The following is a 27422-nucleotide window of genomic DNA, read 5'->3' as shown; positions in this document are numbered from 1 at the left end:
CACCAACAGCCTCCTGCTGTCACCTCAGGGTGAGTAAAACAGTGCTGAAAACAGCGCTGGAACCCGATCCTTTCTTCCTCTGAGGGCTGGCTGAGGGCAGCAGAGGCGGGCCTGAGGAATCAGGGCTGTTTGTGGGGGATTGTTGCTGTAGTCCAGAATTGCCCTGGCAAAAGCCCTGGCAAGCCGAGGCAGGAGCAGGTGGGAAGGGCCGGCGCTGCTGCTGCTCGTGGCCGGGAGCCCCGGCCGGGCCGGGCCGGCGCCCGCTGCGCTGCGGCTGCTGCTGCTGCCAGAGCCGGGCGGGACTCGGGGACAGGGAATGGACACGGGGGGACAGCAAAGGCCTTGGGGGCTGCAGGGATGTTGGCACTGGGGCCAGCGCCAGCACAGAGCTTCAGCCCGCAATGAACCCCGAGGGAAACGCTGGGGAAAGGCTCCATTCAGCCTTTGTTTACTCGTCGCTATGAAGGGACCGAAATAAAAGGAGAAAGAGCAGGGCCCGACCCCTTCTCCTTTGGGAGGAGCCCCACGCCTGGAGCTGAGAGGGGCCGTGAGGAAAAATGAGGGGCCATGAAGGGCTTTGAGAGGCCATGAGGGACCATGAGAGGCCATGAGAGGTTTTATGGGGCCATGAGAGGTTCTGTGGGGCCATGAGGGGCTGTGAGGGGCCATGAGGAGCCTCAGCCCTGGCAGGAGGGGGTCCCACCATGTCCCCAGGGCAGGGCCGCCGTGAGGGCCCGCGAGCGCAGACGTGGCAGCAGAGCGGGCTTGGGGCGCCTCTGGGAGGGGATGAGACCCTTCCCCCGCTCCAAACCACACCAAACCCGGCATTAACAGGATTTTCCGTCTTTAGAATCCACTGGCAACTTGGAGTTGAGTGTCCAGTTTAATTCTGGTGGGAAAAACAAGGGAATTTTCCCAGTGTGTGACATCCAGCATTTGTTATTTATGTCTAAGATTTAAAAGTCTTGACAATGAAAAGTAACACTAAAACATAATAATAACAACAACAAGACCAAGAAATAAAGCCCCGAATCCCAACAGTCAGCTCAGAAACATGTTTTTGTTTGTAGTAATAGAGTAGTACTAAAGAAATAAATGAAAGGGATTTAATTTGTAATTCAGACAAAAGATGTTTCATCTTTTTCCAAGGTTCTGGTCCCCTTCCTCCAGGGTCATTTCCTTTACTCAGCCACTTTCTAATAGCTAGAAGGGAGTTAAGGCCATTGGAAAAGACAACAGCTCCTGTTTCCAAGATTAGCAGCCACCACTCCAGAGACCCTGAATTGCCCCCAGGCACGTGTGTGCACTTGAAGGGTGAGCGGGTGTTGGGGACAGAGATCTCAAACTCCTTCTAAGGCTGTGAGAAACCCACAAGTGGCAAAATATCATTGTGGGTCAGCTCCTGCTGAAATTCCATTCCCCCACACCCTCCAAATGGGCAGGCAGGGCTGGGCTCTGGCAGGGTTCAGTTTTGAGTGCCTTGTGCTCCCTGGCATGGAAGTGATCCTATGAACTCTGGTATTGATGGATTGTGGTATGGCTGCTGAAAGAGGAGGGGGAATCTCAGGAGACAGGAACGTCTCTCGTTCTCCCTTCTCCCTGCAGAACCCCCTCTCCAAAGAGAAATGCCTGTGCCGGGTTTCCATGAGACCCCTTCCCTCAGGCCAGTGTCTGAGCCACTGTGTGGTCTGCAGGAGCCAAAGCCAGAGGAGTCCCAATATCAGTCACCCCACGGTCCCAACACAGCAGGAGAAAGCACTGCTTGCAGTGGGGCTGCTGATCTGTGACCTGTCCTGGTTCCATCCACCCCACTCCTCTCAGCCACAGGCACCAGAAGGATCCCAGGAAAGCCACAGTGCTGTACCAGATGCCCTCCCTGCTGTGGCCTCAGGGATGCTGGGTGACCTCGTCAATGAGGATCTCTAGCTGGTGATGGAATGTACAGTTACAGCAGAGAACGTTGCTTGTTTCTAGAACTAGAACAAAGATCCCAGATGGAACAAGCCTTGCTGGTTATAGTCAGAAGCATCAGTGACCAAAAGTTGTATTTCCTTTGGTTTGGTCACTTCTTTGTTCCTTCTCAGTGTTCAGGCTGGGCTGTGGGGTGTCCTCATTTGCTGCATTTTCTGAGTTCCTCTTGGATCCTTTGAGCAATAGGTTGTGCCCTCTGAGGATCCTTTGTGCTCCTTGGTGACCCAGGAGAACCTTGCAGGCAATTTTTGGGGGAGCTGCTGCTGTGATGTCACAGGAACGTTGCCGTGTCCTTGTGGTGTTCCCGTTGCTGTGGGGCACAGAGGCCTCAGTGTCAGAGCGGCTCTGGGCACCTGCTCATTGCTTGAGGATCGTCCTGCCCGAGGCATTCTCAGCAGCCAGCCCAGCCCCTGATGGGTGTCCTTCTGTCCTTGCAGGGGGACAGAGAGTCTGCAGACATGTGCAGCACAGCCAAAATGATCCAGCAAGTGGTTGTTGCAGTTTTGCACTCTGCACTCTGTGGCTTCTTATGGGTATTTTTTAACCCACTGGGCCCTGAAGTTGAGGATTTCCCCAGGTGCACCATATGTGCCTTTGGGATTGCTGTGGGCTTTCTGTTCATCCTTTGGAATGGGGGTGATTTTGAATGAAAATTGCCATTAAGATGCCATTTATTTGGGAGAGCTCCTGCCAACAACTTCTTAAAAAAGGGGTTGTTTGTAGCCAGCAGGGTGTGCACAGCATTTGGAATGGAGCCTGGGGGGGTTCTGTTCCCCAAGAGGAGAGTCTGTGGCAGCGGACCCTGGTACTCCCTCTGTTTGCTCACCCAGCCAAAAACTGGACACAGCCTTATATTTTGTGCTGTTCTCTTGCTTGCTGTGTGATCCAAAAGGACTATGACTCCAGGAGGGAAGTTGTGAAAGTAAAATGCTCTCTCTTGGCATTGACTTGTTGTGTGGGATTTGCCAGCAGAGGCAGCTTTTTCTCCTAACAGCATCTGGTTCAGGTGAAGGTCCCCTCACACATGGACACTGGGAAGCTCCTTCTTCAGTGGGCAGGAAAGGAACCTTTGGTGTTCAGAGATCCCAGCTGTTCCCTTTCAACACCAGTATGAGTCCAGTAAGCTCCAGTATGATCCTTGTCACATGGCAGCACTCCCAGTATGGTCCCATTTGCCTCGGACTAGATCAACCCAGTCAGTCCCAGTATGATGCCTTTGGCTCCCAGCATGCTCCCAGTTGCTCCCAGTCACCCCCAGTATGGGGGATGATGTGCATGGTATGTTCCCAGTCATTCTCAGATACTCCCAGTATGAGTCCAGTCACTCCCAGTATGATCCAAAACTGGATTGCTGGGAGGCTTCATGGAATCCTGGAGACCATTGTGACACTCTAGGGCCCCATGGAACCGTGGTGACAGCAGGTTGGCTGGGAGTGTTGATGTGCTGCAGCGTAGGAGGGCTCTGCACAGGCAGCTGGACAGGCTGGATCCAGGGCCCAAACCCAACAAGGTGAGGTTTAACAAGTCCAAGTGTCGGGTCGTGCACTTTGGCCCCAACAACCCCTGCAGTGCTACAGGCTGGGGACAGAGTGGCTGGACAGCAGCCAGGCAGAAAGGGAGCTGGGGCACTGATGGACAGCAGGCTGGGCATGAGCCAGCAGTGTGCCCAGGTGGCCAAGAAGGCCAATGGCTCCTGGCCTGGATCAGGAACAGTGTGGCCAGCAGGAGCAGGGCAGGGATTCCTCCCCTCTACTCTGCACTGGTTGGGCAGCACCTCGAGTGCTGTGTCCAGTTCTGGGCCCCCAATTTATTTAGGAAGGTCATGGATGGGCTGGAGCGTGTCCAGAGAAGGGCAACAAGGCTGGTGAGGGGTCTGGAGCACACAAGTCCTGTAAGTGATAGTAAAAGGTCTCAAAATGTTAGAAAATTTGGGGACTTATAAAGTTAGTTAGGTTTGGAAAGGCCTTGGAAAAGTTGGCCCTGGGAAATGTTAGGCCTTGTACTTGCTAAAAATCAGGTCAAAATTGCACCTGTGTAATCAGTAGATGATCATGATACAATTGTTAGATGTGATTAGCTGTAATTATTGTTTAAAGAACGTGAGGAACAATGTTAGGGGGCTGGGGCGGATCAGGAGAAATCCATGCTTGGGTAAAAACAATGCATACAATAGAACAATGTAAGTTTAATAATTAATATGTGAGTTATATAATGCTAGACTATGAAAATATGTTCAACCCAAAACCAAGATGAGAGAGATTTGGGTATGTGTACCCCTGACACCCAGATCTCTTAATAAAGCACCCGCATATAATCATTTGTGGTTATGTGTGTTCCTGAACGCTAACAATTTAATCAGATTTTACTGGAATTTTCGGAGATATTTGTGGAATTTTGTGTAATAATTGTGGAATTCTGTGGGATGTTTCTGGAATTTTGTGGGATTTTTGTGGAATTTTGTGGGATACTGAGGAGACTTGAAAAATTCTGAGGGATTTTTCTTCGATTTTGTGGAAATCCGTAAAGATTTTGTGGGATGGTTTTGGAAAATGGTAGGGTTTTGAGACGATTTACAGATTTTGTTGGGATATTTGTGGAATTTTGTGGGATTTTTCTGGAATTTTCTGGGATGTTCCTGGAATTTTGAGGAATTTTGACTAGACTTGAAGAATTTTGAAATATTTTTCTTAGATTGTATGGAAATTTGTGGAGATTTTGTGGGATGTTTCTGGAATTTGGTGGAGTTTTGTGAAAACGTAAAGAATTTTGTAGGAGGTTTCTGGAATGTGCAGTTTTTTTGAAATGTTGTGGAATGTTCTGGAATTTGGTGAGATTTTGAGAAGACTTGAAAAATTTTGAGGGATTTTTCTAGGATGTGTGGAAATTTCTAAAGTTTTTGTGGGAAGTTTCTGGAATTTGATGGGGTTTTGAGAAGATTTAAGGAGTTTGTTGGGATGTTCATGGAATTTTGTGGGATTTTTCTAGAATTTTGAAGGACTTTGAGGAGACGAAGAATTTTGAGGTATTTTTCATAGATTGTGTGGTAATTTGTAAAGATTTAGTGGGATATTTCTGGAATTCGGTGGGGTTTTGAGAAGACTTAGGGAGTTTGTTAGGATGTTTGTGGAATTTTGTGGGATTTTTCTGGAATTTGGTGGAGTGTTTGTGGACTTTTGTGGAAATTGGAAAAGTTTTTGTGGGATGTTTCTGGAATTTGGTAGGGTTTTGAGAAGGTTTAGTGAATTGTATGGGATGTTTGTGGAATTTCGAAGGACTTTGAGGAGACATGAAGAATTTTGAGGGATTTTTCTTAGATTATGTGGAAATTTGTGGAGATTTTGTGGTATGTTTCTGGAATTTGGTGGAGTTTTGTGAAAATGTAAAGAATTTTGTGGGAGGTTTCTGGAATGTTGTGCGATTTTTTTGAAATGTTGTGGAATGTTCTGGAATTTGGTGAGATTTTGAGAAGACTTGAAGAATTTTGAGGGATTTTTCAAGGATGTGTGGAAATTTGTGGAGATTTTGTGGGATGTTTCTGGAATTTGAGAAAGTTTTGCAAAATTGTAAAGGATTTTGTGGGAGGTTTCTTGAATTTGGTAGGGTTTTGAGAAGACATGAAGAATTTTGAGGTATTTTTCTTAGATTGTGTGGTAAATTGTAAAGATTTTGTGGGATATTTCTGGAATTTGGTAGGGTTTTGATAAGAATTAGGGAGTTTGTTGGGATGTATGTGGAATTTTGTGGGATTTTTCTGGAATTTTGTGGAATGTTTGTGGAATTTTGTGGAAATTGGAAAAGTTTTTGCTGGATGTTTCTGGAATTTGGTAGGGTTTTGAGAAGATTTAGGGAGTGTGTTGGGATGTTTGTGGAATTCCGTGGAATGTTTTTGGGATTTGGTGGGATTTTTGAGGGATTTTGCAAGATGTTTCTGGAATTTGGTAGGGTTGTGAAAAGATTTTTCTGGAATTTTGTGCGATGTTTGTGGAATTTTGTTGAAATTGGAAGAGTTTTTGTTGGATGTTTCTGGAATTTGGAAGGGTTTTGAAAAGATTTATGGAATTGTGTCGGATGTTTGTGGAATTTCGAAAGACTTTGAGGAGACATGAAGAATTTTGAGGTATTTTGCTTATATTGTGTGGAAATTTGTGGAGATTTTGTGGGATGTTTCTGGAATTTGGTGGAGTTTTGTGAAAATGTAAAGAATTTTGTGGGAGGTTTCTGGAATGTTGTGCGATTTCTTTGAAATGTCGTGGAATGTTCTGGAATTTGTTGAGATTTTGAGAAGGCTTGAAGAATTTTGAGGGTTTTTCTAAGATATGTGGAAATTTGTAAAGATTCTGCGGGGAGTTTCTAGAATTTCGTAGGGTTTTGAGAAGACATGAAGAATTTTGAGGTATTTTTCTTAGATTGTGTGGTAATTTGTAAAGATTTTGTGGGATATTTCTGGAATTTGGTGGGGTTTTGAGAAGACTTAGGGCGTTTGTGGGGATGTTTGTGGAATTTTGTGGGATTTTTCTGGAATTTTGTGGTATGTTTGTGGAATTTTGTGGAAATTGGAAAAGTTTTTGTGGGATGTTTCTGGAATTTGGTAGGGTTTTGAGAAGATTTAGGGTGTTTGTTGGGATGTTTGTGGAATTTTGTGGGATGTTTGTGGAATTTTGTGGAAATTTTTGTAGATTTGGTGGGATGTTTCTGGAATTTGGAAGGTTTTGAGAAGATTTAGGGAGTTGGTTGGGATGTTTCTGGAATTTTAAAGGACTTTGAGGAGACATGAAGCATTTTGAGGGTTTTTTTTAGATTTTGTGGAAATTTGTCAAGTTTTTGTGGGATATTTCTGGAATTTGGTAGGGTTTTGAGAAGATTTTTCTGGAATTTTGTGCAATTTTCGTAGAATTTTGTGGAAATTTTTGGAGATTTTTGTGGGATGTTTCTGGAATTTTGAAGGACTTTGAGGGGACATGAAGAATTTTGTGGGTATTTCTTAGTATGTGTGGAAATTTGTCAAGATTTTGTGGGATATTTCTGGAAATTGGTGGGGATTTGCGAAGATTTTTCTGTAATTTTGTGGGATGTTTGTGGAATTTTGTGGGAAGTGGAAGAGATTTTGTGGGATGTTTCTGGAATTTGGTAGGATTTTGAGAAGATTTAGGGAGTTTGTTGGGATGTTTGTGGAATTCCGTGGAATGTTTTTGGGATTTGGTGGGATTTTTGAGGGATTTTGCAAGATGTTTCTGGAATTTGGTAGGGTTGTGAAAAGATTTTTCTGGAATTTTGTGGGATGTTTGTGGAATTTTGTGGAAATTTTTGGAGATTGTTGTGGGATGTTTCTGGAATTTGGTAGGGTTTTGAGAAGATTTATGGAGGTGGTTAGGATGTTTTTGGAATTCCATGGAATGTTTTTGGAATTCGGTGGGATTTTTGACGGATTTTGCAGGATATTTCTGGAATTTGGTAGGGTTTTGAGAAGATTTTTCTGGAATTTTGTGCGATGTTCGTGGAATTTTGTGGAAATTGGATGAGATTTTGTGGGATGTTTCTGGAATTTGGTAGGGTTTTTAGAAGATTTATGGAGTTTGTTGAGATGTTTGTGGAATTTTGTGGGATGTTTGTGGAATTTCGCAAGACTTTGAGTAGACATGAAGAATTTTGAGGTATTTTTCTTAGAATTTTGTGGAAATTTGTGGAGATTTTGTGGGATGTTTCTGGAATTTGATGGAGTTTTGCGAAAATGTAAAGAATTTTGTGGGAGGTTTCTGGAATGTTGTGCGATTTTTTTGAAAAGGTGTGGAATGTTCTGGAATTTGGTGAGATTTTGAGAAGGCTTGAAGAATTTTGAGGGATTTTTCTAGGCTGTGTGGAAATTTGTAAAGATTTTGTGGGGTGTTTCTGGAATTTGAGAAAGTTTTGCAAAAATGTAAAGGATTTTGTGGGAGGTTTCTGGAATTTGGTAGGGTTTTGAGAAGACATGAAGAATTTTGAGGTATTTTTCTTAGATTGTATGGTAATTTGTAAAGATTTTGTGGGATATTTCTGGAAATTGGTAGGGTTTTGATAAGAGTTAGGGAGTTTGTTGGGATGTTTGTGGAATTTTGTGGGATTTTTCTGGAATTTTGTGGAATGTTTGTGGAATTTTGTGGAAATTGGAAAAGTTTTTGTGGGATTTTTCTGGAATTTGGTAGGGTTTTGAGAAGATTTAGGGAGTGTGTTGGGATGTTTGTGGAATTCCGTGGAATGTTTTTGGGATTTGGTGGGATTTTTGAGGGATTTTGCAAGATGTTTCTGGAATTTGGTAGGGTTGTGAAAAGATTTTTCTGGAATTTTGTGCGATGTTTGTGGAGTTTTGTTGAAATTGGAAGAGTTTTTGTTGGATGTTTCTGGAATTTGGAAGGGTTTTGAAAAGATTTATGGAATTGTGTCGGATGTTTGTGGAATTTCGAAAGACTTTGAGGAGACATGAAGAATTTTGAGGTATTTTTCTTAGATTGTGTGGAAATTTGTGGAGATTTTGTGGGATGTTTCTGGAATTTGGTGGAGTTTTGTGAAAATGTAAAGAATTTTGTGGGAGGTTTCTGGAATGTTGTGCGATTTCTTTGAAATGTCGTGGAATGTTCTGGAATTTGGTGAGATTTTGAGAAGGCTTGAAGAATTTTGAGGGTTTTTCTAAGATATGTGGAAATTTGTAAAGATTCTGTGGGGAGTTTCTAGAATTTCGTAGGGTTTTGAGAAGACATGAAGAATTTTGAGGTATTTTTCTTAGATTGTGTGGTAATTTGTAAAGATTTTGTGGGATATTTCTGGAATTTGGTGGGGTTTTGAGAAGACTTAGGGCGTTTGTGGGGATGTTTGTGGAATTTTGTGGGATTTTTCTGGAATTTTGTGGTATGTTTGTGGAATTTTGTGGAAATTGGAAAAGTTTTTGTGGGATGTTTCTGGAATTTGGTAGGGTTTTGAGAAGATTTAGGGTGTTTGTTGGGATGTTTGTGGAATTTTGTGGGATGTTTGTGGAATTTTGTGGAAATTTTTGTAGATTTGGTGGGATGTTTCTGGAATTTGGAAGGTTTTGAGAAGATTTAGGGAGTTGGTTGGGATGTTTCTGGAATTTTAAAGGACTTTGAGGAGACATGAAGCATTTTGAGGGTTTTTTTTAGATTTTGTGGAAATTTGTCAAGTTTTTGTGGGATATTTCTGGAATTTGGTAGGGTTTTGAGAAGATTTTTCTGGAATTTTGTGCAATTTTCGTAGAATTTTGTGGAAATTTTTGGAGATTTTTGTGGGATGTTTCTGGAATTTTGAAGGACTTTGAGGGGACATGAAGAATTTTGTGGGTATTTCTTAGTATGTGTGGAAATTTGTCAAGATTTTGTGGGATATTTCTGGAAATTGGTGGGGATTTGCGAAGATTTTTCTGTAATTTTGTGGGATGTTTGTGGAATTTTGTGGGAAGTGGAAGAGATTTTGTGGGATGTTTCTGGAATTTGGTAGGATTTTGAGAAGATTTAGGGAGTTTGTTGGGATGTTTGTGGAATTCCGTGGAATGTTTTTGGGATTTGGTGGGATTTTTGAGGGATTTTGCAAGATGTTTCTGGAATTTGGTAGGGTTGTGAAAAGATTTTTCTGGAATTTTGTGGGATGTTTGTGGAATTTTGTGGAAATTTTTGGAGATTGTTGTGGGATGTTTCTGGAATTTGGTAGGGTTTTGAGAAGATTTATGGAGGTGGTTAGGATGTTTTTGGAATTCCATGGAATGTTTTTGGAATTCGGTGGGATTTTTGACGGATTTTGCAGGATATTTCTGGAATTTGGTAGGGTTTTGAGAAGATTTTTCTGGAATTTTGTGCGATGTTCGTGGAATTTTGTGGAAATTGGATGAGATTTTGTGGGATGTTTCTGGAATTTGGTAGGGTTTTTAGAAGATTTATGGAGTTTGTTGGGATGTTTGTGGAATTTTGTGGGATGTTTGTGGAATTTCGCAAGACTTTGAGTAGACATGAAGAATTTTGAGGTATTTTTCTTAGAATTTTGTGGAAATTTGTGGAGATTTTGTGGGATGTTTCTGGAATTTGATGGAGTTTTGCGAAAATGTAAAGAATTTTGTGGGAGGTTTCTGGAATGTTGTGCGATTTTTTTGAAAAGGTGTGGAATGTTCTGGAATTTGGTGAGATTTTGAGAAGGCTTGAAGAATTTTGAGGGATTTTTCTAGGCTGTGTGGAAATTTGTAAAGATTTTGTGGGGTGTTTCTGGAATTTGAGAAAGTTTTGCAAAAATGTAAAGGATTTTGTGGGAGGTTTCTGGAATTGGGTAGGGTTTTGAGAAGACATGAAGAATTTTGAGGTATTTTTCTTAGATTGTATGGTAATTTGTAAAGATTTTGTGGGATATTTCTGGAAATTGGTAGGGTTTTGATAAGAGTTAGGGAGTTTGTTGGGATGTTTGTGGAATTTTGTGGGATTTTTCTGGAATTTTGTGGAATGTTTGTGGAATTTTGTGGAAATTGGAAAAGTTTTTGTGGGATTTTTCTGGAATTTGGTAGGGTTTTGAGAAGATTTAGGGAGTGTGTTGGGATGTTTGTGGAATTCCGTGGAATGTTTTTGGGATTTGGTGGGATTTTTGAGGGATTTTGCAAGATGTTTCTGGAATTTGGTAGGGTTGTGAAAAGATTTTTCTGGAATTTTGTGCGATGTTTGTGGAGTTTTGTTGAAATTGGAAGAGTTTTTGTTGGATGTTTCTGGAATTTGGAAGGGTTTTGAAAAGATTTATGGAATTGTGTCGGATGTTTGTGGAATTTCGAAAGACTTTGAGGAGACATGAAGAATTTTGAGGTATTTTTCTTAGATTGTGTGGAAATTTGTGGAGATTTTGTGGGATGTTTCTGGAATTTGGTGGAGTTTTGTGAAAATGTAAAGAATTTTGTGGGAGGTTTCTGGAATGTTGTGCGATTTCTTTGAAATGTCGTGGAATGTTCTGGAATTTGGTGAGATTTTGAGAAGGCTTGAAGAATTTTGAGGGTTTTTCTAAGATATGTGGAAATTTGTAAAGATTCTGTGGGGAGTTTCTAGAATTTCGTAGGGTTTTGAGAAGACATGAAGAATTTTGAGGTATTTTTCTTAGATTGTGTGGTAATTTGTAAAGATTTTGTGGGATATTTCTGGAATTTGGTGGGGTTTTGAGAAGACTTAGGGCGTTTGTGGGGATGTTTGTGGAATTTTGTGGGATTTTTCTGGAATTTTGTGGTATGTTTGTGGAATTTTGTGGAAATTGGAAAAGTTTTTGTGGGATGTTTCTGGAATTTGGTAGGGTTTTGAGAAGATTTAGGGTGTTTGTTGGGATGTTTGTGGAATTTTGTGGGATGTTTGTGGAATTTTGTGGAAATTTTTGTAGATTTGGTGGGATGTTTCTGGAATTTGGAAGGTTTTGAGAAGATTTAGGGAGTTGGTTGGGATGTTTCTGGAATTTTAAAGGACTTTGAGGAGACATGAAGCATTTTGAGGGTTTTTTTTAGATTTTGTGGAAATTTGTCAAGTTTTTGTGGGATATTTCTGGAATTTGGTAGGGTTTTGAGAAGATTTTTCTGGAATTTTGTGCAATTTTCGTAGAATTTTGTGGAAATTTTTGGAGATTTTTGTGGGATGTTTCTGGAATTTTGAAGGACTTTGAGGGGACATGAAGAATTTTGTGGGTATTTCTTAGTATGTGTGGAAATTTGTCAAGATTTTGTGGGATATTTCTGGAAATTGGTGGGGATTTGCGAAGATTTTTCTGTAATTTTGTGGGATGTTTGTGGAATTTTGTGGGAAGTGGAAGAGATTTTGTGGGATGTTTCTGGAATTTGGTAGGATTTTGAGAAGATTTAGGGAGTTTGTTGGGATGTTTGTGGAATTCCGTGGAATGTTTTTGGGATTTGGTGGGATTTTTGAGGGATTTTGCAAGATGTTTCTGGAATTTGGTAGGGTTGTGAAAAGATTTTTCTGGAATTTTGTGGGATGTTTGTGGAATTTTGTGGAAATTTTTGGAGATTGTTGTGGGATGTTTCTGGAATTTGGTAGGGTTTTGAGAAGATTTATGGAGGTGGTTAGGATGTTTTTGGAATTCCATGGAATGTTTTTGGAATTCGGTGGGATTTTTGACGGATTTTGCAGGATATTTCTGGAATTTGGTAGGGTTTTGAGAAGATTTTTCTGGAATTTTGTGCGATGTTCGTGGAATTTTGTGGAAATTGGATGAGATTTTGTGGGATGTTTCTGGAATTTGGTAGGGTTTTTAGAAGATTTATGGAGTTTGTTGGGATGTTTGTGGAATTTTGTGGGATGTTTGTGGAATTTCGCAAGACTTTGAGTAGACATGAAGAATTTTGAGGTATTTTTCTTAGAATTTTGTGGAAATTTGTGGAGATTTTGTGGGATGTTTCTGGAATTTGATGGAGTTTTGCGAAAATGTAAAGAATTTTGTGGGAGGTTTCTGGAATGTTGTGCGATTTTTTTGAAAAGGTGTGGAATGTTCTGGAATTTGGTGAGATTTTGAGAAGGCTTGAAGAATTTTGAGGGATTTTTCTAGGCTGTGTGGAAATTTGTAAAGATTTTGTGGGGTGTTTCTGGAATTTGAGAAAGTTTTGCAAAAATGTAAAGGATTTTGTGGGAGGTTTCTGGAATTGGGTAGGGTTTTGAGAAGACATGAAGAATTTTGAGGTATTTTTCTTAGATTGTATGGTAATTTGTAAAGATTTTGTGGGATATTTCTGGAAATTGGTAGGGTTTTGATAAGAGTTAGGGAGTTTGTTGGGATGTTTGTGGAATTTTGTGGGATTTTTCTGGAATTTTGTGGAATGTTTGTGGAATTTTGTGGAAATTGGAAAAGTTTTTGTGGGATTTTTCTGGAATTTGGTAGGGTTTTGAGAAGATTTAGGGAGTGTGTTGGGATGTTTGTGGAATTCCGTGGAATGTTTTTGGGATTTGGTGGGATTTTTGAGGGATTTTGCAAGATGTTTCTGGAATTTGGTAGGGTTGTGAAAAGATTTTTCTGGAATTTTGTGCGATGTTTGTGGAGTTTTGTTGAAATTGGAAGAGTTTTTGTTGGATGTTTCTGGAATTTGGAAGGGTTTTGAAAAGATTTATGGAATTGTGTCGGATGTTTGTGGAATTTCGAAAGACTTTGAGGAGACATGAAGAATTTTGAGGTATTTTTCTTAGATTGTGTGGAAATTTGTGGAGATTTTGTGGGATGTTTCTGGAATTTGGTGGAGTTTTGTGAAAATGTAAAGAATTTTGTGGGAGGTTTCTGGAATGTTGTGCGATTTCTTTGAAATGTCGTGGAATGTTCTGGAATTTGGTGAGATTTTGAGAAGGCTTGAAGAATTTTGAGGGTTTTTCTAAGATATGTGGAAATTTGTAAAGATTCTGTGGGGAGTTTCTAGAATTTCGTAGGGTTTTGAGAAGACATGAAGAATTTTGAGGTATTTTTCTTAGATTGTGTGGTAATTTGTAAAGATTTTGTGGGATATTTCTGGAATTTGGTGGGGTTTTGAGAAGACTTAGGGCGTTTGTGGGGATGTTTGTGGAATTTTGTGGGATTTTTCTGGAATTTTGTGGTATGTTTGTGGAATTTTGTGGAAATTGGAAAAGTTTTTGTGGGATGTTTCTGGAATTTGGTAGGGTTTTGAGAAGATTTAGGGTGTTTGTTGGGATGTTTGTGGAATTTTGTGGGATGTTTGTGGAATTTTGTGGAAATTTTTGTAGATTTGGTGGGATGTTTCTGGAATTTGGAAGGTTTTGAGAAGATTTAGGGAGTTGGTTGGGATGTTTCTGGAATTTTAAAGGACTTTGAGGAGACATGAAGCATTTTGAGGGTTTTTTTTAGATTTTGTGGAAATTTGTCAAGTTTTTGTGGGATATTTCTGGAATTTGGTAGGGTTTTGAGAAGATTTTTCTGGAATTTTGTGCAATTTTCGTAGAATTTTGTGGAAATTTTTGGAGATTTTTGTGGGATGTTTCTGGAATTTTGAAGGACTTTGAGGGGACATGAAGAATTTTGTGGGTATTTCTTAGTATGTGTGGAAATTTGTCAAGATTTTGTGGGATATTTCTGGAAATTGGTGGGGATTTGCGAAGATTTTTCTGTAATTTTGTGGGATGTTTGTGGAATTTTGTGGGAAGTGGAAGAGATTTTGTGGGATGTTTCTGGAATTTGGTAGGATTTTGAGAAGATTTAGGGAGTTTGTTGGGATGTTTGTGGAATTCCGTGGAATGTTTTTGGGATTTGGTGGGATTTTTGAGGGATTTTGCAAGATGTTTCTGGAATTTGGTAGGGTTGTGAAAAGATTTTTCTGGAATTTTGTGGGATGTTTGTGGAATTTTGTGGAAATTTTTGGAGATTGTTGTGGGATGTTTCTGGAATTTGGTAGGGTTTTGAGAAGATTTATGGAGGTGGTTAGGATGTTTTTGGAATTCCATGGAATGTTTTTGGAATTCGGTGGGATTTTTGACGGATTTTGCAGGATATTTCTGGAATTTGGTAGGGTTTTGAGAAGATTTTTCTGGAATTTTGTGCGATGTTCGTGGAATTTTGTGGAAATTGGATGAGATTTTGTGGGATGTTTCTGGAATTTGGTAGGGTTTTTAGAAGATTTATGGAGTTTGTTGGGATGTTTGTGGAATTTTGTGGGATGTTTGTGGAATTTCGCAAGACTTTGAGTAGACATGAAGAATTTTGAGGTATTTTTCTTAGAATTTTGTGGAAATTTGTGGAGATTTTGTGGGATGTTTCTGGAATTTGATGGAGTTTTGCGAAAATGTAAAGAATTTTGTGGGAGGTTTCTGGAATGTTGTGCGATTTTTTTGAAAAGGTGTGGAATGTTCTGGAATTTGGTGAGATTTTGAGAAGGCTTGAAGAATTTTGAGGGATTTTTCTAGGCTGTGTGGAAATTTGTAAAGATTTTGTGGGGTGTTTCTGGAATTTGAGAAAGTTTTGCAAAAATGTAAAGGATTTTGTGGGAGGTTTCTGGAATTGGGTAGGGTTTTGAGAAGACATGAAGAATTTTGAGGTATTTTTCTTAGATTGTATGGTAATTTGTAAAGATTTTGTGGGATATTTCTGGAAATTGGTAGTGTTTTGATAAGAGTTAGGGAGTTTGTTGGGATGTTTGTGGAATTTTGTGGGATTTTTCTGGAATTTTGTGGAATGTTTGTGGAATTTTGTGGAAATTGGAAAAGTTTTTGTGGGATTTTTCTGGAATTTGGTAGGGTTTTGAGAAGATTTAGGGAGTGTGTTGGGATGTTTGTGGAATTCCGTGGAATGTTTTTGGGATTTGGTGGGATTTTTGAGGGATTTTGCAAGATGTTTCTGGAATTTGGTAGGGTTGTGAAAAGATTTTTCTGGAATTTTGTGCGATGTTTGTGGAGTTTTGTTGAAATTGGAAGAGTTTTTGTTGGATGTTTCTGGAATTTGGAAGGGTTTTGAAAAGATTTATGGAATTGTGTCGGATGTTTGTGGAATTTCGAAAGACTTTGAGGAGACATGAAGAATTTTGAGGTATTTTTCTTAGATTGTGTGGAAATTTGTGGAGATTTTGTGGGATGTTTCTGGAATTTGGTGGAGTTTTGTGAAAATGTAAAGAATTTTGTGGGAGGTTTCTGGAATGTGCAATTTCTTTGAAATGTCGTGGAATGTTCTGGAATTTGGTGAGATTTTGAGAAGGCTTGAAGAATTTTGAGGGTTTTTCTAAGATATGTGGAAATTTGTAAAGATTCTGTGGGGAGTTTCTAGAATTTCGTAGGGTTTTGAGAAGACATGAAGAATTTTGAGGTATTTTTCTTAGATTGTGTGGTAATTTGTAAAGATTTTGTGGGATATTTCTGGAATTTGGTGGGGTTTTGAGAAGACTTAGGGCGTTTGTGGGGATGTTTGTGGAATTTTGTGGGATTTTTCTGGAATTTTGTGGTATGTTTGTGGAATTTTGTGGAAATTGGAAAAGTTTTTGTGGGATGTTTCTAGAATTTTGTGGGATTTTTGTGGAATTTGGTGGGATGTTTATGGAATTTTGTGGGACTTTGAGGAGACATGAAGCATTTTGAGGTATTTTTCTTAGATTGTGTGGAAATTTTTGGATATTTTGTGGGTTGTTTCTGAAATTCGTAAGACTTTGAGGAGTCATGAAGTATTTTGAGGGTTTTTTTAGATTTTGTGGAAATTTCTCAAGTTTTTGTGGGATATTTCTGGAATTTGGTAGCGTTTTAAGAGGATTTTTCTGGAATTTTGTGGGATGTTTGTGGACCTTTGTGGAAATTTTTGTAGATTTTGTGGGATGTTTCTGGAATTTGGAAGGTTTTGAGAAGATTTAGGGAATGGGTTGAAATGTTTGTGGAATTCCGTGGAATGTTTTTGGAATTTGGTGGGATTTTTGAGGGATTTTACAAGATGTTTCTGGAATTTGGTAGGGTTGTGAAAAGATTTTTCTGGAATTTTGTGGGATGTTTGTAGAATTTTGTGGAAATTTTTGGAGATTTTTGTGGGATGTTTCTGGAATTTGGTAAGGTTTTGATAAGATTTAGTCAGTTTTTTTTGGATGTTTGTGGAATTCTGTGGGATGTTTTTGGAATTTGGTAGGGTTTGGAGAAGATTTTTCTGGAATTTTGTGGGATGTTTGTGGAATTCTGTGGGATGTTTTTGGAATTTGGAAGGGTTTTGAGAAGATTTAGTGAATTGTGTGGGATGTTTGTGGAATTTCGAAAGACTTTGAGGAGATATGAGGAATTTTGAGGCATTTTTCTTAGATTGTGTGGAAATCTGTGGAGATTTTGTGGGATGTTTCTGGAATTTGGTAGACTGAAGAGACGTGAAACATTTTGAGGTATTTTTCTTAGCTGGTGTGCAAATTGGAGGCGGTTTTGTGGGAAGTTTCTGGAATTTGGTAGGGTTTTGTGAAAATGTAAAGAATTTTGTGTGAGGTTTGTGGAAGGTTGTGCGATTTTTTTGGAATGTTGTGGAATGTTCTGGAATTTGGTAAGATTTTCAAGAGACTTGAAGAATTTTGAGGGATTTTTCTAGGATGTGTGGAAATTGGAAAAATTTTTGTGGGAAGTTTCTAGAAATTGGTAGGGTTTTGAGAAGGTTTAGGGAGTTTGTTGGGATGTTTGTGGAATTCTGTGGGATGTTTTTGGAATCTGTTGAAATTTTTGTGGAATTTTGTGGGTTGTTTCTGCAATTTTATGGACTCAGTAGACATGAAGCATTTTGAGGTATTTTTTTTAGATTGTGTGGAAATTTTTGAAGATTTTGTGGGATGTTTCTGGAATGTGGTAGGGTTTTGAGAAGATTTAGGGAGTTTGTTGGGATGTTTCTGGAAATTTGAGGGATTATGTCTAGACTTTAAGAATTTTGAAAGAGTTTTCTTAGATTGTGTGGAAGTTTGTCGAGATTTTTTGGGATGTTTCTGGAATTTGATAGGGTTTTGAAAAGATTTTTCTGTAATTTTCTGGGATGTTTGTGGAATTTTGTGGAAATTGAATGAGATTTTGTAGGATGTTTCTGGAATTTGGAAGGGTTTTGAGAAGATTTAGGGAATTGTGTGGGATGTTTGTGGAATTTCGAAAGACTTTGAAGAGACATGAAGAATTTTGAGGTATTTTTCTTAGATTGTGTGGAAATATGTGGAGATTTTGTGGGATGTTTCTGGAATTTGATGGGGTTTTGCAAAAATGTAAAGGATTTTGTGGGAGGTTTCTGGAATGTTGTGCGATTTCTTTGAAATGTTGTGGAATGTTCTGGAATTTGGTGAGATTTTGAGGAGACTTGAAGAATTTGAGGGACTTTTCTAGGATGTGTGGAAATTTGTAAAGATTTTGTGAGATGTTTCTGGAATTTGGTAGGGCTTTGAGAAGGTTTAAGGAGTTTGTTGGGATGTTTGTGGAATTGTGTGGGATGTTTGTGGAATTTCGAAAGACTTTGAGGAGACATGAAGAATTTTGAGGGTTTTTTTTAGATTGTGTGGAAATTTGTCAAGATTTTGTGGGATATTTCTGGAATTTGGTATAGTTTTGAGAAGATTTTTCTGTAATTTTGTGGGATGATTTTGGAATTTTGTGGGATTTTTGTGGGATTTTGCAGGATATTGCTGGAGTTGGGTAGGGTTTTGAAAAGATTTTTCTGGATATTTGTGGGATGTTTGCGGAATTTTTGGAAATTGGAAGAGTTTTTGTGGGATGTTACTGGAATTTGGTAGGGCTTTGAGAAGATTTAGGGAATTGTGTGGGATGTTTGTGGAAATTCGAAAGTCTTTGAGGAGACATGAAGGATTTTGAGGTTTTTTTCTTAGATTGTGTGGTAATTTGTGGAGATTTTTGTGGGATGTTTCTGGAATTTGGTAGGGTTTTGAGAAGATTTAGTGAGTTTGTTGGATGTTTGTGGAATTCTGTGGGGCGTTTTTGGAATCTTGAAATTTTTGTGGAATTTTGTGGGATGTTTCTGGAATTTGGTAGTGTTTTGAGAAGATTTAGTCAATTGTGTGGGATGTATGGGGAATTTTAATACTTTGAGGAGACATGAAGTATTTTGAGGTATTTTTCTTAGATTGTGTGGAAATTTGTGGAGATTTTGTGGGATGTTTCTGGAATTTGGTGGAGTTTTGTGAAAATGTAAAGAATTTTGTGGGAGGTTTCTGGAATGTTGTGCGATTTCTTTGAAATGTCGTGGAATGTTCTGGAATTTGGTGAGATTTTGAGAAGGCTTGAAGAATTTTGAGGGTTTTTCTAAGATATGTGGAAATTTGTAAAGATTCTGTGGGGAGTTTCTAGAATTTCGTAGGGTTTTGAGAAGACATGAAGAATTTTGAGGTATTTTTCTTAGATTGTGTGGTAATTTGTAAAGTTTTTGTGGGATGTTTCTGGAATGTGGTAGGGTTTTGAGAAGATTTAGGGAGTTTGTTGGGATGTTTCTGGAATTTTGTTGGATTTTGACTAGACTTGAATCATTTTGAAAGATTTTTCATAGTTTGTGTACAAATTTGTGGAGATTTTGTGGAATGTTTCTGGAATTTGAAAGACTTTGAAGAGACGTCGTGGTTTTAAACCAGTAACTGAGAAAATTACTTATTTCTTGCTGTGAGATATGGATTAGAACAAGAGCAAAGCAGGCCTAAAACTTTAAAGGAAAAAGGAAAGTTTATTGACAAACTACAATAATAAGAACACCAGAATAAACTTCCAGAAAACCTTTTCGTCCTTTATCTACTCACTATTTCCTTGTTCACATGACAACAGAGACAAAAACTTTGGAACTTTGATGGTTAAAACAGTCCCAAATCTTGCTACAGTCTTTTCACCAGTCTTTGTAGAGAAACAGAGGTTTCTTCCTGTTAATTTATGGAGTTTCTCAGAAGAAAACTATTTTTGTTATAGTTTTCCATTGCCCTAATGTTAGCTGCCCAGAGCTGCTATTATTCGAGCCCACTCCTCCCATTTTCACATCACTCTGAGGTTTGTATGGGCCATGAGTCTAGGGGTAGCATTTTTAAGGATAAGTTATTCAAACGCAAAAAGTCTTCTTCATCTGTTTCTGTGAGCTTCACTAGAAAACAGTTTTCTCATTGCCTCTCAAGGCTTCAAATCTCCCAGCACTTCACTATACCACAATTACTCTACTTTTTACTCAAATTTACAATTTGAACACTTTATTCCTCTCTAGATTCTGTATCATGAATTAAAGGAGTTCTTTTCAGAACTGTCCATCTCCATAGTTTTAACAGAAAGATATTTCAGCTTAATTAAAGCATCTTCTTAATTCTCTACCTTTTCTGAAGCTTCTTTTCTTTCCTGTCAGTGGTAGTTTATAAAGTCTCTCTCTCTCTCTGGATAAAAAGATTAATCCGCAAGTCTCATCTGGGTAATGAAAGAGTTAAAATCTTGCCCAGGCTTTTGTAGGTGGTTCGGAGATCTCTGCCAAACAGGAGCTGGAGCCGTCTGCGACGGAAAGTTCCTCATGGCTGCTCTGGAGAGTGTAGTCGCCGCTCCAGCCCGCTGCAAGTCCAGGGCCTCTCTCTTTCTTCACTCGGCATTTTCCAGTGAATTTAGTTACAGCAAAACCTGCAGCTGAGCCAGAGATCGGTTCGGCCTGGCCCGGGCCCGAGGAAAACCTTCCGCAGGCCCCCCGCCATCTGCCGGCCGGGACACGCGGCTGGCCCCGGCCCCGGCCCCGCCCGGCCGCATGGCCTGGGCAGGGAACGGGAGGCCTGGAGCTCTGCCACCCTTCACAGCCAGGAAACAAAGAGAACCAAGAGAGCTCTGGTTTTACACTTTAAGGTAGGGTTCACAAGTTGATCCCACTTTTCAATGGCGTAAACTGCTGTCAATTCTCAGCAATGACAGATAATTGGTCAGGAGAAAAGACTCCAGGCAGTTCCCAGCAACTCCAACTCCCTTAAAGGTAAAGTTAACTCCATGACAATATGATTATATTGTTTTAATTAAAGGTTTCAAGCTAGGTGTCGTGGTTTTAAACCAGTAACTAAAAAAACTACTTATTTTTTGTTGTGAGATATGGATTAGAACAAGAGCAAAACAGGCTTAAGACTTAAAAGAAATAAAGACAGTTTATTAACAAACTACAAGAATAAGAAGACCAGAATAAACTTTCAGAAAACCTCCTTATCTTCTACATCTTAACTATTTCTCTGTACACATGACAACATAGAGACAAATAACTTCAGGATTCTGGTGGTTAAAAACAGTCTTAATTCTTGCTACAGTCTTTCATCAGTCTTTGTAGAGAAACAGAAGTCTCTTTCTGTTAGCTTACGGAGTTTCTCACGAGAAAACTATTTTTCATCATAGTTTTCTATTTCTCTAATTCCAGCTGCCCGGAAATCTGTCATTAGATCTTCTCCTCTCATTTCACATCTCCGAGGTGTGTATGAGTCACAGAGTTTAGGAATCTTATTTTTAAAGATAAGTTATTCAAAGGCAAAAGTCTTCTTCATTTGTCTCTGTGAGCCTTCCTAGAAAACAGTTTTCTCTTTACCCCCCAAAGCTTCAAAATCTTCACTCAACTCAATTCCAGCAACTCACAGTATCACAAGTACTCTCTCTCTCTTCTGCTCAAAAGTTACACTTTGAATATCTCGTTCCTCCTAATACTCTTATCATAAATTAAAAGAGTCTTTTTATACTATTATTGTCCATCTCCATAGCTTTAACAGAAAAATATTTCAGCTGTAAAGCATCTCCTTATTCTCTCTTTCTTATTTAAACTTAACTCTTTTCTTCACTGTTTTTAGTAGTTCTATGATGTCTCCTCTATGTTGATTGTCTCTCTCTCTGTCTTTCTGAGAAAAAGAGTAATCTGTATGTTTATCCAGGTAGTAAAAGAATTAAAAGCTTTAAGAAAACTGCAAGAGCTCATGGTGTTAAGTTTCAGTCTGGCAGCAAAAACTGAAAACCAAGCTCGGCTGACCAGCGCTGCTTCTCTTCCCCCTCCCCACCTCCACCCCGCGGCCTTGTCAGCCTGGAGAGGGTGGGGGGAAGGCCAAGACAGAGCCTGCTACCTTGTCAGAAGACGGAAACCAAAGAGAGCAAGAGAATTCTGTCTGTACTTCTTAAGGGGGTGTTTACAAGTTGAATTCACTTTTTAATGGTCAGATCTGCTGTCAATTCTTGGAAATGACCGATAATTGGTCAGGAAGAAAAACTCCCATCAGCCACCAGCAGCTTCAACTTCCTCTCCCTCCAAGCTGTCTTAAAGGTAAAGCTACCCCATGACACTAGGACAGCAGTGCTCCCCACAATTTTTCATCAGTTAGTTCTTTTTGAGGCTAAATTTGATTAATGAGAGGGGTTTCCCTCTCCATTGTTTCTTTGGTGAGTAAGCATTCTTTGAATTTTTAACCCATTCCTCTCTTCGGGCCACTGGCAAGAGATGGGTCTCATTCCTTTCTTCATCTAATTGTTTTTGCAAAATTTCAACTAGGTTTTGAAAGGAGATGTCATGGTTTTAAACCAGTAACTAAAAAATTACTTATTTCTTGCTGTGAGATATGGATTAGAGCAAGAGCAAAACAGGCTTAAAACTTAAAAAGGGATAAAGAAAGTTTATTAGCAAAACTACAAGAATAAGAACACCAGAATAAACTTCCAGAAAACTCTTCTATCTCTCACTACTTGACCATTTCTTTGTATACATGACAACATAGAGACAAAAAAAATTTTGAACTTTGGTGGTTAAAAACAGTCCCAATTCTTGCTACAGTCTTTTCATCAGTCTTTGTAGAGAAACAGAAGTCTCTTTCTGAGAACCTATGGAGTTTCTCACAAGAAAACTGTTTCTGTTACAGTTCTCTGTTGCTCTGATGCCAGCTGCCCGGAAATCTGTCATCAGTTCTTCTCCTCTCATTTCACATCACTCTGAGGTGTGTATGGGCCATGAGTCTAGGGATGTCATTTTAAGGATGAGTCATTCAAAGGCAAAAGTCTTCTTCATCTGTCTCTGTGAGCTTTCCTAGAAAACAGTTTTCTCATTGCCCCAAGGCTTCAAAATCTTCGCTTTACTCAGTTCCAGCAACTCACTGTATCACAATTACTCTCTCTTTTGCTCAAAAATCCACACTTTGAACACTCCAAGCTTCCCAATACTGTCATGAATTAAAGGAGTCTTTTTAAGCTACTATTGTCCATCTCCATAGCTTTAACAGAAAGGTATTTCAGCTTGTAAAGCATCTCCTTATTCTCTCTTCCCCATTTAAAACTTAACTCTTTTCCTCACTGTTTTTAGTGGTTTTATGATGTCTTCTTCATGCTGATTGTCTCTCTCTTTCTCTGTCTTTCTGGGAAAAAGGAGTAATCTGTACGTTTTATTCAGGTAGTAAAAGAATTAAAAGCTTTAGAAAAGCTGCAAGAGTTCATGGTGTCAGGTTTCAGTCCAGCAGCAGAAGCTGCAAACTAAACCAGGTTGGCCGGCTCTGCTTTCTTTTCCTCTGTGCCCCCCCCGCCCCCGTCCCCCCCCCTTCGTCCTCTGCAGCCTTGTCCGGCTTGGGAGGGGAGGGGGCAGGGGAGAAAGGAGGAGGCCACGACAGAGCCTTGTTACCTTTTCAGAAGCCAGAAACAAAAGAGCGGACCAGAGTGCTCTGACTTTACATATTAGGGCGGTGTTCACAGTTTGAATTCACTTTTTAATGGTCAAAACTACTGTCAGTTCTTAAAAATGACTGATAATTGGTCAGGAGGAAAGTCTCCCATCAGCCACCAGCACCTTCAACTTCCTTAGCTCCTAAAATCACTATAAAGGTAAAGCCACCCCATGACATCAATTAAAGACAGGAATGGCAGCGTGGTGGGGAAAAAGGGTTTCTGGAAGTTCTATTCTGCATTCTTAACCTTGTAGTTTGGTTAATAAACTTACTCATTCCTTTAAGTTTTAAGTTTCTTTTGCCCTTCTCATCATCCACATCTCACAGCAAGAAATGAATAAGTTTTACAGTGATTTTCTAACTAATGCTTTAAAACCACGACAGGCATAACAGAGAGTGGAACACTGGGGCTGTGCCTGCTGTGGTGTCACAGAGAGGAGAACACTGGGGCTGTGCCTGCTGTGGTGTCACAGATAGGAGAACACTGGGGCTGTCCCTGCTGTTGTGTCACAGAGAGGGGGAAATTGGGACAGTCACAGCAGTGGTGTCACAAAGAGGAGGACATGGTAGCTATCACTGCTGTGGTGTCACTGAGAGGGGAACACTGGGGCTGTCACTTGTGCTAGTGTGGGTTAGATTGGCATTTATGAAAAAAAGAGAAACAGCTAAGGAAGTTAAGGTTGCTGGAAACTGATTGGAGATTTTTGTCCTGGCCAATACCTGGCCATTTCTGGAATTGACAGTAGTTTTGCCCATTGAAAAGTGACATGAAGCTGTGAACACCACCCTTTCAATTTTAAGCCTGGGAATTTCTCTTTCTCTTTGCTTTCTGGCTTTTGAAGAGGTAACAGGGCTCTGGTTCAGCCTCCACCGCTCCACGTCAGACAAGGCCGCGGCGGGGAGTGGGGCTGGCTGGAGTTCTGCGGTTCCTGGTGCTGGATGGCGACTGTGAAGTGACAGGAGCCCCTTCCCAGAGGGGCTGAAGCCCTTGCAGGGCTAGCTGCGCCTTGTGCAGCGGGGCTGCCGGGTCAGGCCACTTCCTGGCTCGGCTGCAGTTTCTGACGCTGCTGGCTTTCAGCAGAGACTGCCGAGGAAGGGGAGGGAAAGCTCTTGAGCTGCGGCGTGCTGAGACAGTGGCCACACTCCTCCAGAGCAGCTACCAAAAATCTTCCCTGGCAAACGGCTCCAGCCGCTGCCTCGGCAGAGATCAAGGCCTGGGCAAGAGTTTAACCCTTTCACTAGGCAGATGAGACTTGCAGATTAATCCTTTTTCCAGAGAGAGGGGAAGAGAGAGGGATCACCATGGAAAGAGACAGCATGAAGGATCAAAGGCAGCAAGGGAAGGAATTAACCCTCAGATGGAAAGACAATAAGGAGATGCCTGAATAAGCTGAAGTTTTCTTTTGTTCAAGCTATGGAGAGGGACAATAATGTCCTGAAAAAACTCCTTTCATTCCTGAAAGAGTATTTTGGGGGGAATGGAGTATTTCAAAGTGTAGATCTGAGCAAAAGTAATTCATTGATAAAGCTGAGTCAAGGGTGAAGTGGTTGTAATCCTAGGAGATGCTGGAAGAGAAAAGGAGAAGTGAGAGTTGTTGAAGATTTGTGGCTCTTAAGAGACAAAGCAAAAATTTCTGTTTCCAGAGATGGTCACAGAGACAAACGAAGAGAACTTTTGCCTTGGAAGATCTCATCCTTCAAAGGACACCCCTTGAATCATGGCCCAAGAACACAGCTCAGAATGGTGTGAAATGGGAGGAAAGGACTGATGGCAGAGTTTCCTGGGCCACTGGCATCAGAGCAATAGGAAGCCACGAGAAAATGGTTTTCTTATGAAAAACTCCATAGATTGACAAAAAAGAACTTCTTTTTCTCGACAAAGACTGCTGAAAAGACTATAGCAAAGTTTGGACTGTTTTAACCACCAGGGTTTGTTTTTTTTCCTCTATGTTGTCAATTAAAGACAGGAATGGCAGCGTGGTGGGGAAAAAGGGTTTCTGGAAGTTTTATTCTGCTTTCTTAACCTTGTAGTTTGGTTAATAAACTTACTCATTCCTTTAGGTTTTAAGCTTCTTTTGCCCTTCTCATCATCCACATCTCACAGCAAGAAATGAGTAAGTTTTACAGTGATTTTCTAACTAATGCTTTAAAACCACGACAGGCGTAACAGAGAGTGGAACACTGGGGCTGTGCCTGCTGTGGTGTCACAGAGAGGAGAACAGTGGGGCTGTCCCTGCTGTACTGTCACAGAGAGGTGGAAACTGGGACATTCAAAGCGGTTGTGTCACAGTGTCATGGGGTGGTTTTACCTTTATGGTAGTTTTGAGAGCTAAGGAAGTTGAAGGTGCTGGTGGCTGATGGCAGTCTTTCCTCCAGACCAATTATCAGTCATTTCTAACAATTGACAGCAGTTTTGACCATTAAAACGTAGACTCACCCTGTGAACACCACCTTAAGATGTAAAGTCAGAGCACTCTTGTCCTCTTTTGTTTCTGGCTTCTGAAAAGGTAACAAGGCTCTGTCTTGGCCTCCTCCTCTCCCCCCCCGCCCTCCAGGCCAGACAAGGCCACAGAGGATGAAGGTGGGGGCAGAGGAAAAGAAAGCAGAGCCGGCCAACCTGGTTTAGTTTTCAGTTTCTGCTGCTGGACTGAAACCTGACACCATGAACTCTTGCAGGTTTTCTAAAGCTTTTAATTCTTTTACTACCTGAATAAAATGTACAGATTACTCCTTTTTCCCAGAAAGACAGAGAAAGAGAGAGACAATCAACATGAAGAAGACATCATAAAACCAGTAAAAACAGTGAGGAAAAGAGTTAAGTTTTAAATGGGGAAGAGAGAATAAGGAGATGCTTTACAAGCTGAAATACCTTTCTGTTAAAGCTATGGAGATGGACAATAATAGCTTAAAAAGATTCCTTTAATTCATGACAGAGTATATTGGGAGGAATGGAGTGTTCAAAGTGTGGATTTTTGAGCAAAAGAGAGAGTAATTGTGATACAGTGAGTTGCTGGAACTGGAATAAAAATTGTAAAATAAACCCAAAACTTACTTTCCTTTGAGATCTCACCAACAGACAGAAGACTCTGCATCGTTGGATGGCGGAGTGGACTTCGACATTGGTAGCTATAATCCCCTTACTCTCTTTCTTTGTGCTTTGCTTATTCCTCTTTTCCCTCTATCGCATATTAGTGCTGATGAGCACTCAGTAAAGTGTGTTCTGCTGTTTGAGTCCCTGGTTTGCTGATAATCTTTTGTACTCTGCGATCAAATAAAAGAGTCACATCACGAATCCCACCTTGCGGATTGTGACATAAATTGGCATCATGGACCAGGCGGCTCCTCAAGCGGCCGGCCGCTCGGCACGGCGGCAGCGCCTGCGGGGGCTGAGGAGCAGGCCGACGGGGCCGCCGGCGGCTTGAGGCTCGGTCTCCTCCCTTTCCGAAGAAGCTTTCTTGCCGGCGCTCTCTCGGAGGCTTTCGCTCCGACGGCGGCTTCCTTCCCGCTCGCCCCCAGCCGGCCCCACCGAAACCTGCAGGCGGACGGCAGCCCCGCTGACCGAGCCAGCCGGGCAGAAACCGAGGCGGGAGCAGGGCCGCCATCTGCTCGGGCCCAGACGCGGGAGGGAGCGCCGCCGGCTTCAGAGGGCTCCCTCCTTCCCTCTCAGGGAGACGCGAAGGCGGCGAGGCGCTCAGGCCGATAGGGGAGAGCCGCTCGACGCGTCACACGGCGGCCCGCCGGCCGACAGCAGGTCTACCCAGCGGGCGGCCGACAGCAGCCACCAAAGGCCGCTCGCGTGCCACTGGGCTCCACCCCAAAGGCCGCCAACTGCCGAGGGCCGCTGTCCTGGTTTAGGGCAAATTTGGGAGAAAACCTCCAATGGGGCTTCCCCCGGGAAGCAAACCCAGGTGGCCCTTTTCTCCCACCCCTCAACCGGTTCGGAAGAGATTTCTCTGAGAGAAGTGGAAAAATCCTGTTTATTTCACAGGCACAGCTCTACCCAGCACAAGAATGAACGATATCAAATTACAAAACCTCTCGCCATTCAGAAGAGATGACAAACTTCAGAGGGTCTCTTTCCTGTGGGTGTTCGCTCTGTTATCAGTCCCTCTGGCGCTGGAAAATGCCGCTGCCCAGGCTGGGCTCCCGGTAGTCCACGGGTGCAAGCTCCCGGTGCTCCCGAGTCCCCAGTCCAGAGCAGGTTCGATTCGTTTCAGAAAAAGGGAAAGAAAACAGTCCAGGAAGACCTCTCTGCTCTGGCTAGTTGGAAAGCCAAGGCGATCTGTGTCTTGTTGTCTGTCTGTGCTGTAGTCAAAACTCCCGATGTGTGGGGAGCAATTACAGTCTG

The 27422-nt window shown here is 41.1% G+C and overlaps 1 protein-coding gene across 1 annotated transcript in view; it reads left to right on the top strand.

Moving 5' to 3' along the window:
• Window positions 1–27422, top strand: part of LOC147647051 (uncharacterized) — a 96996-nt gene that overhangs the window by 26872 nt on the left and 42702 nt on the right. The window contains exon 3 of the mRNA XM_086872643.1: window positions 25882–25888. Within this exon, the coding sequence (XP_086728769.1) occupies window positions 25882–25888 (7 nt within the window). The remainder of the gene's footprint in view (window positions 1–25881; window positions 25889–27422) is intronic.

Source organism: Cyanistes caeruleus, unplaced genomic scaffold, assembly GCF_971803275.1.
Source record: "Cyanistes caeruleus unplaced genomic scaffold, bCyaCae1.hap1.1 HAP1_SCAFFOLD_69, whole genome shotgun sequence".
Classification (NCBI taxonomy): Eukaryota; Metazoa; Chordata; class Aves; order Passeriformes; family Paridae; genus Cyanistes; species Cyanistes caeruleus.
This window is presented reverse-complemented; position numbering and strand designations above follow the sequence as displayed.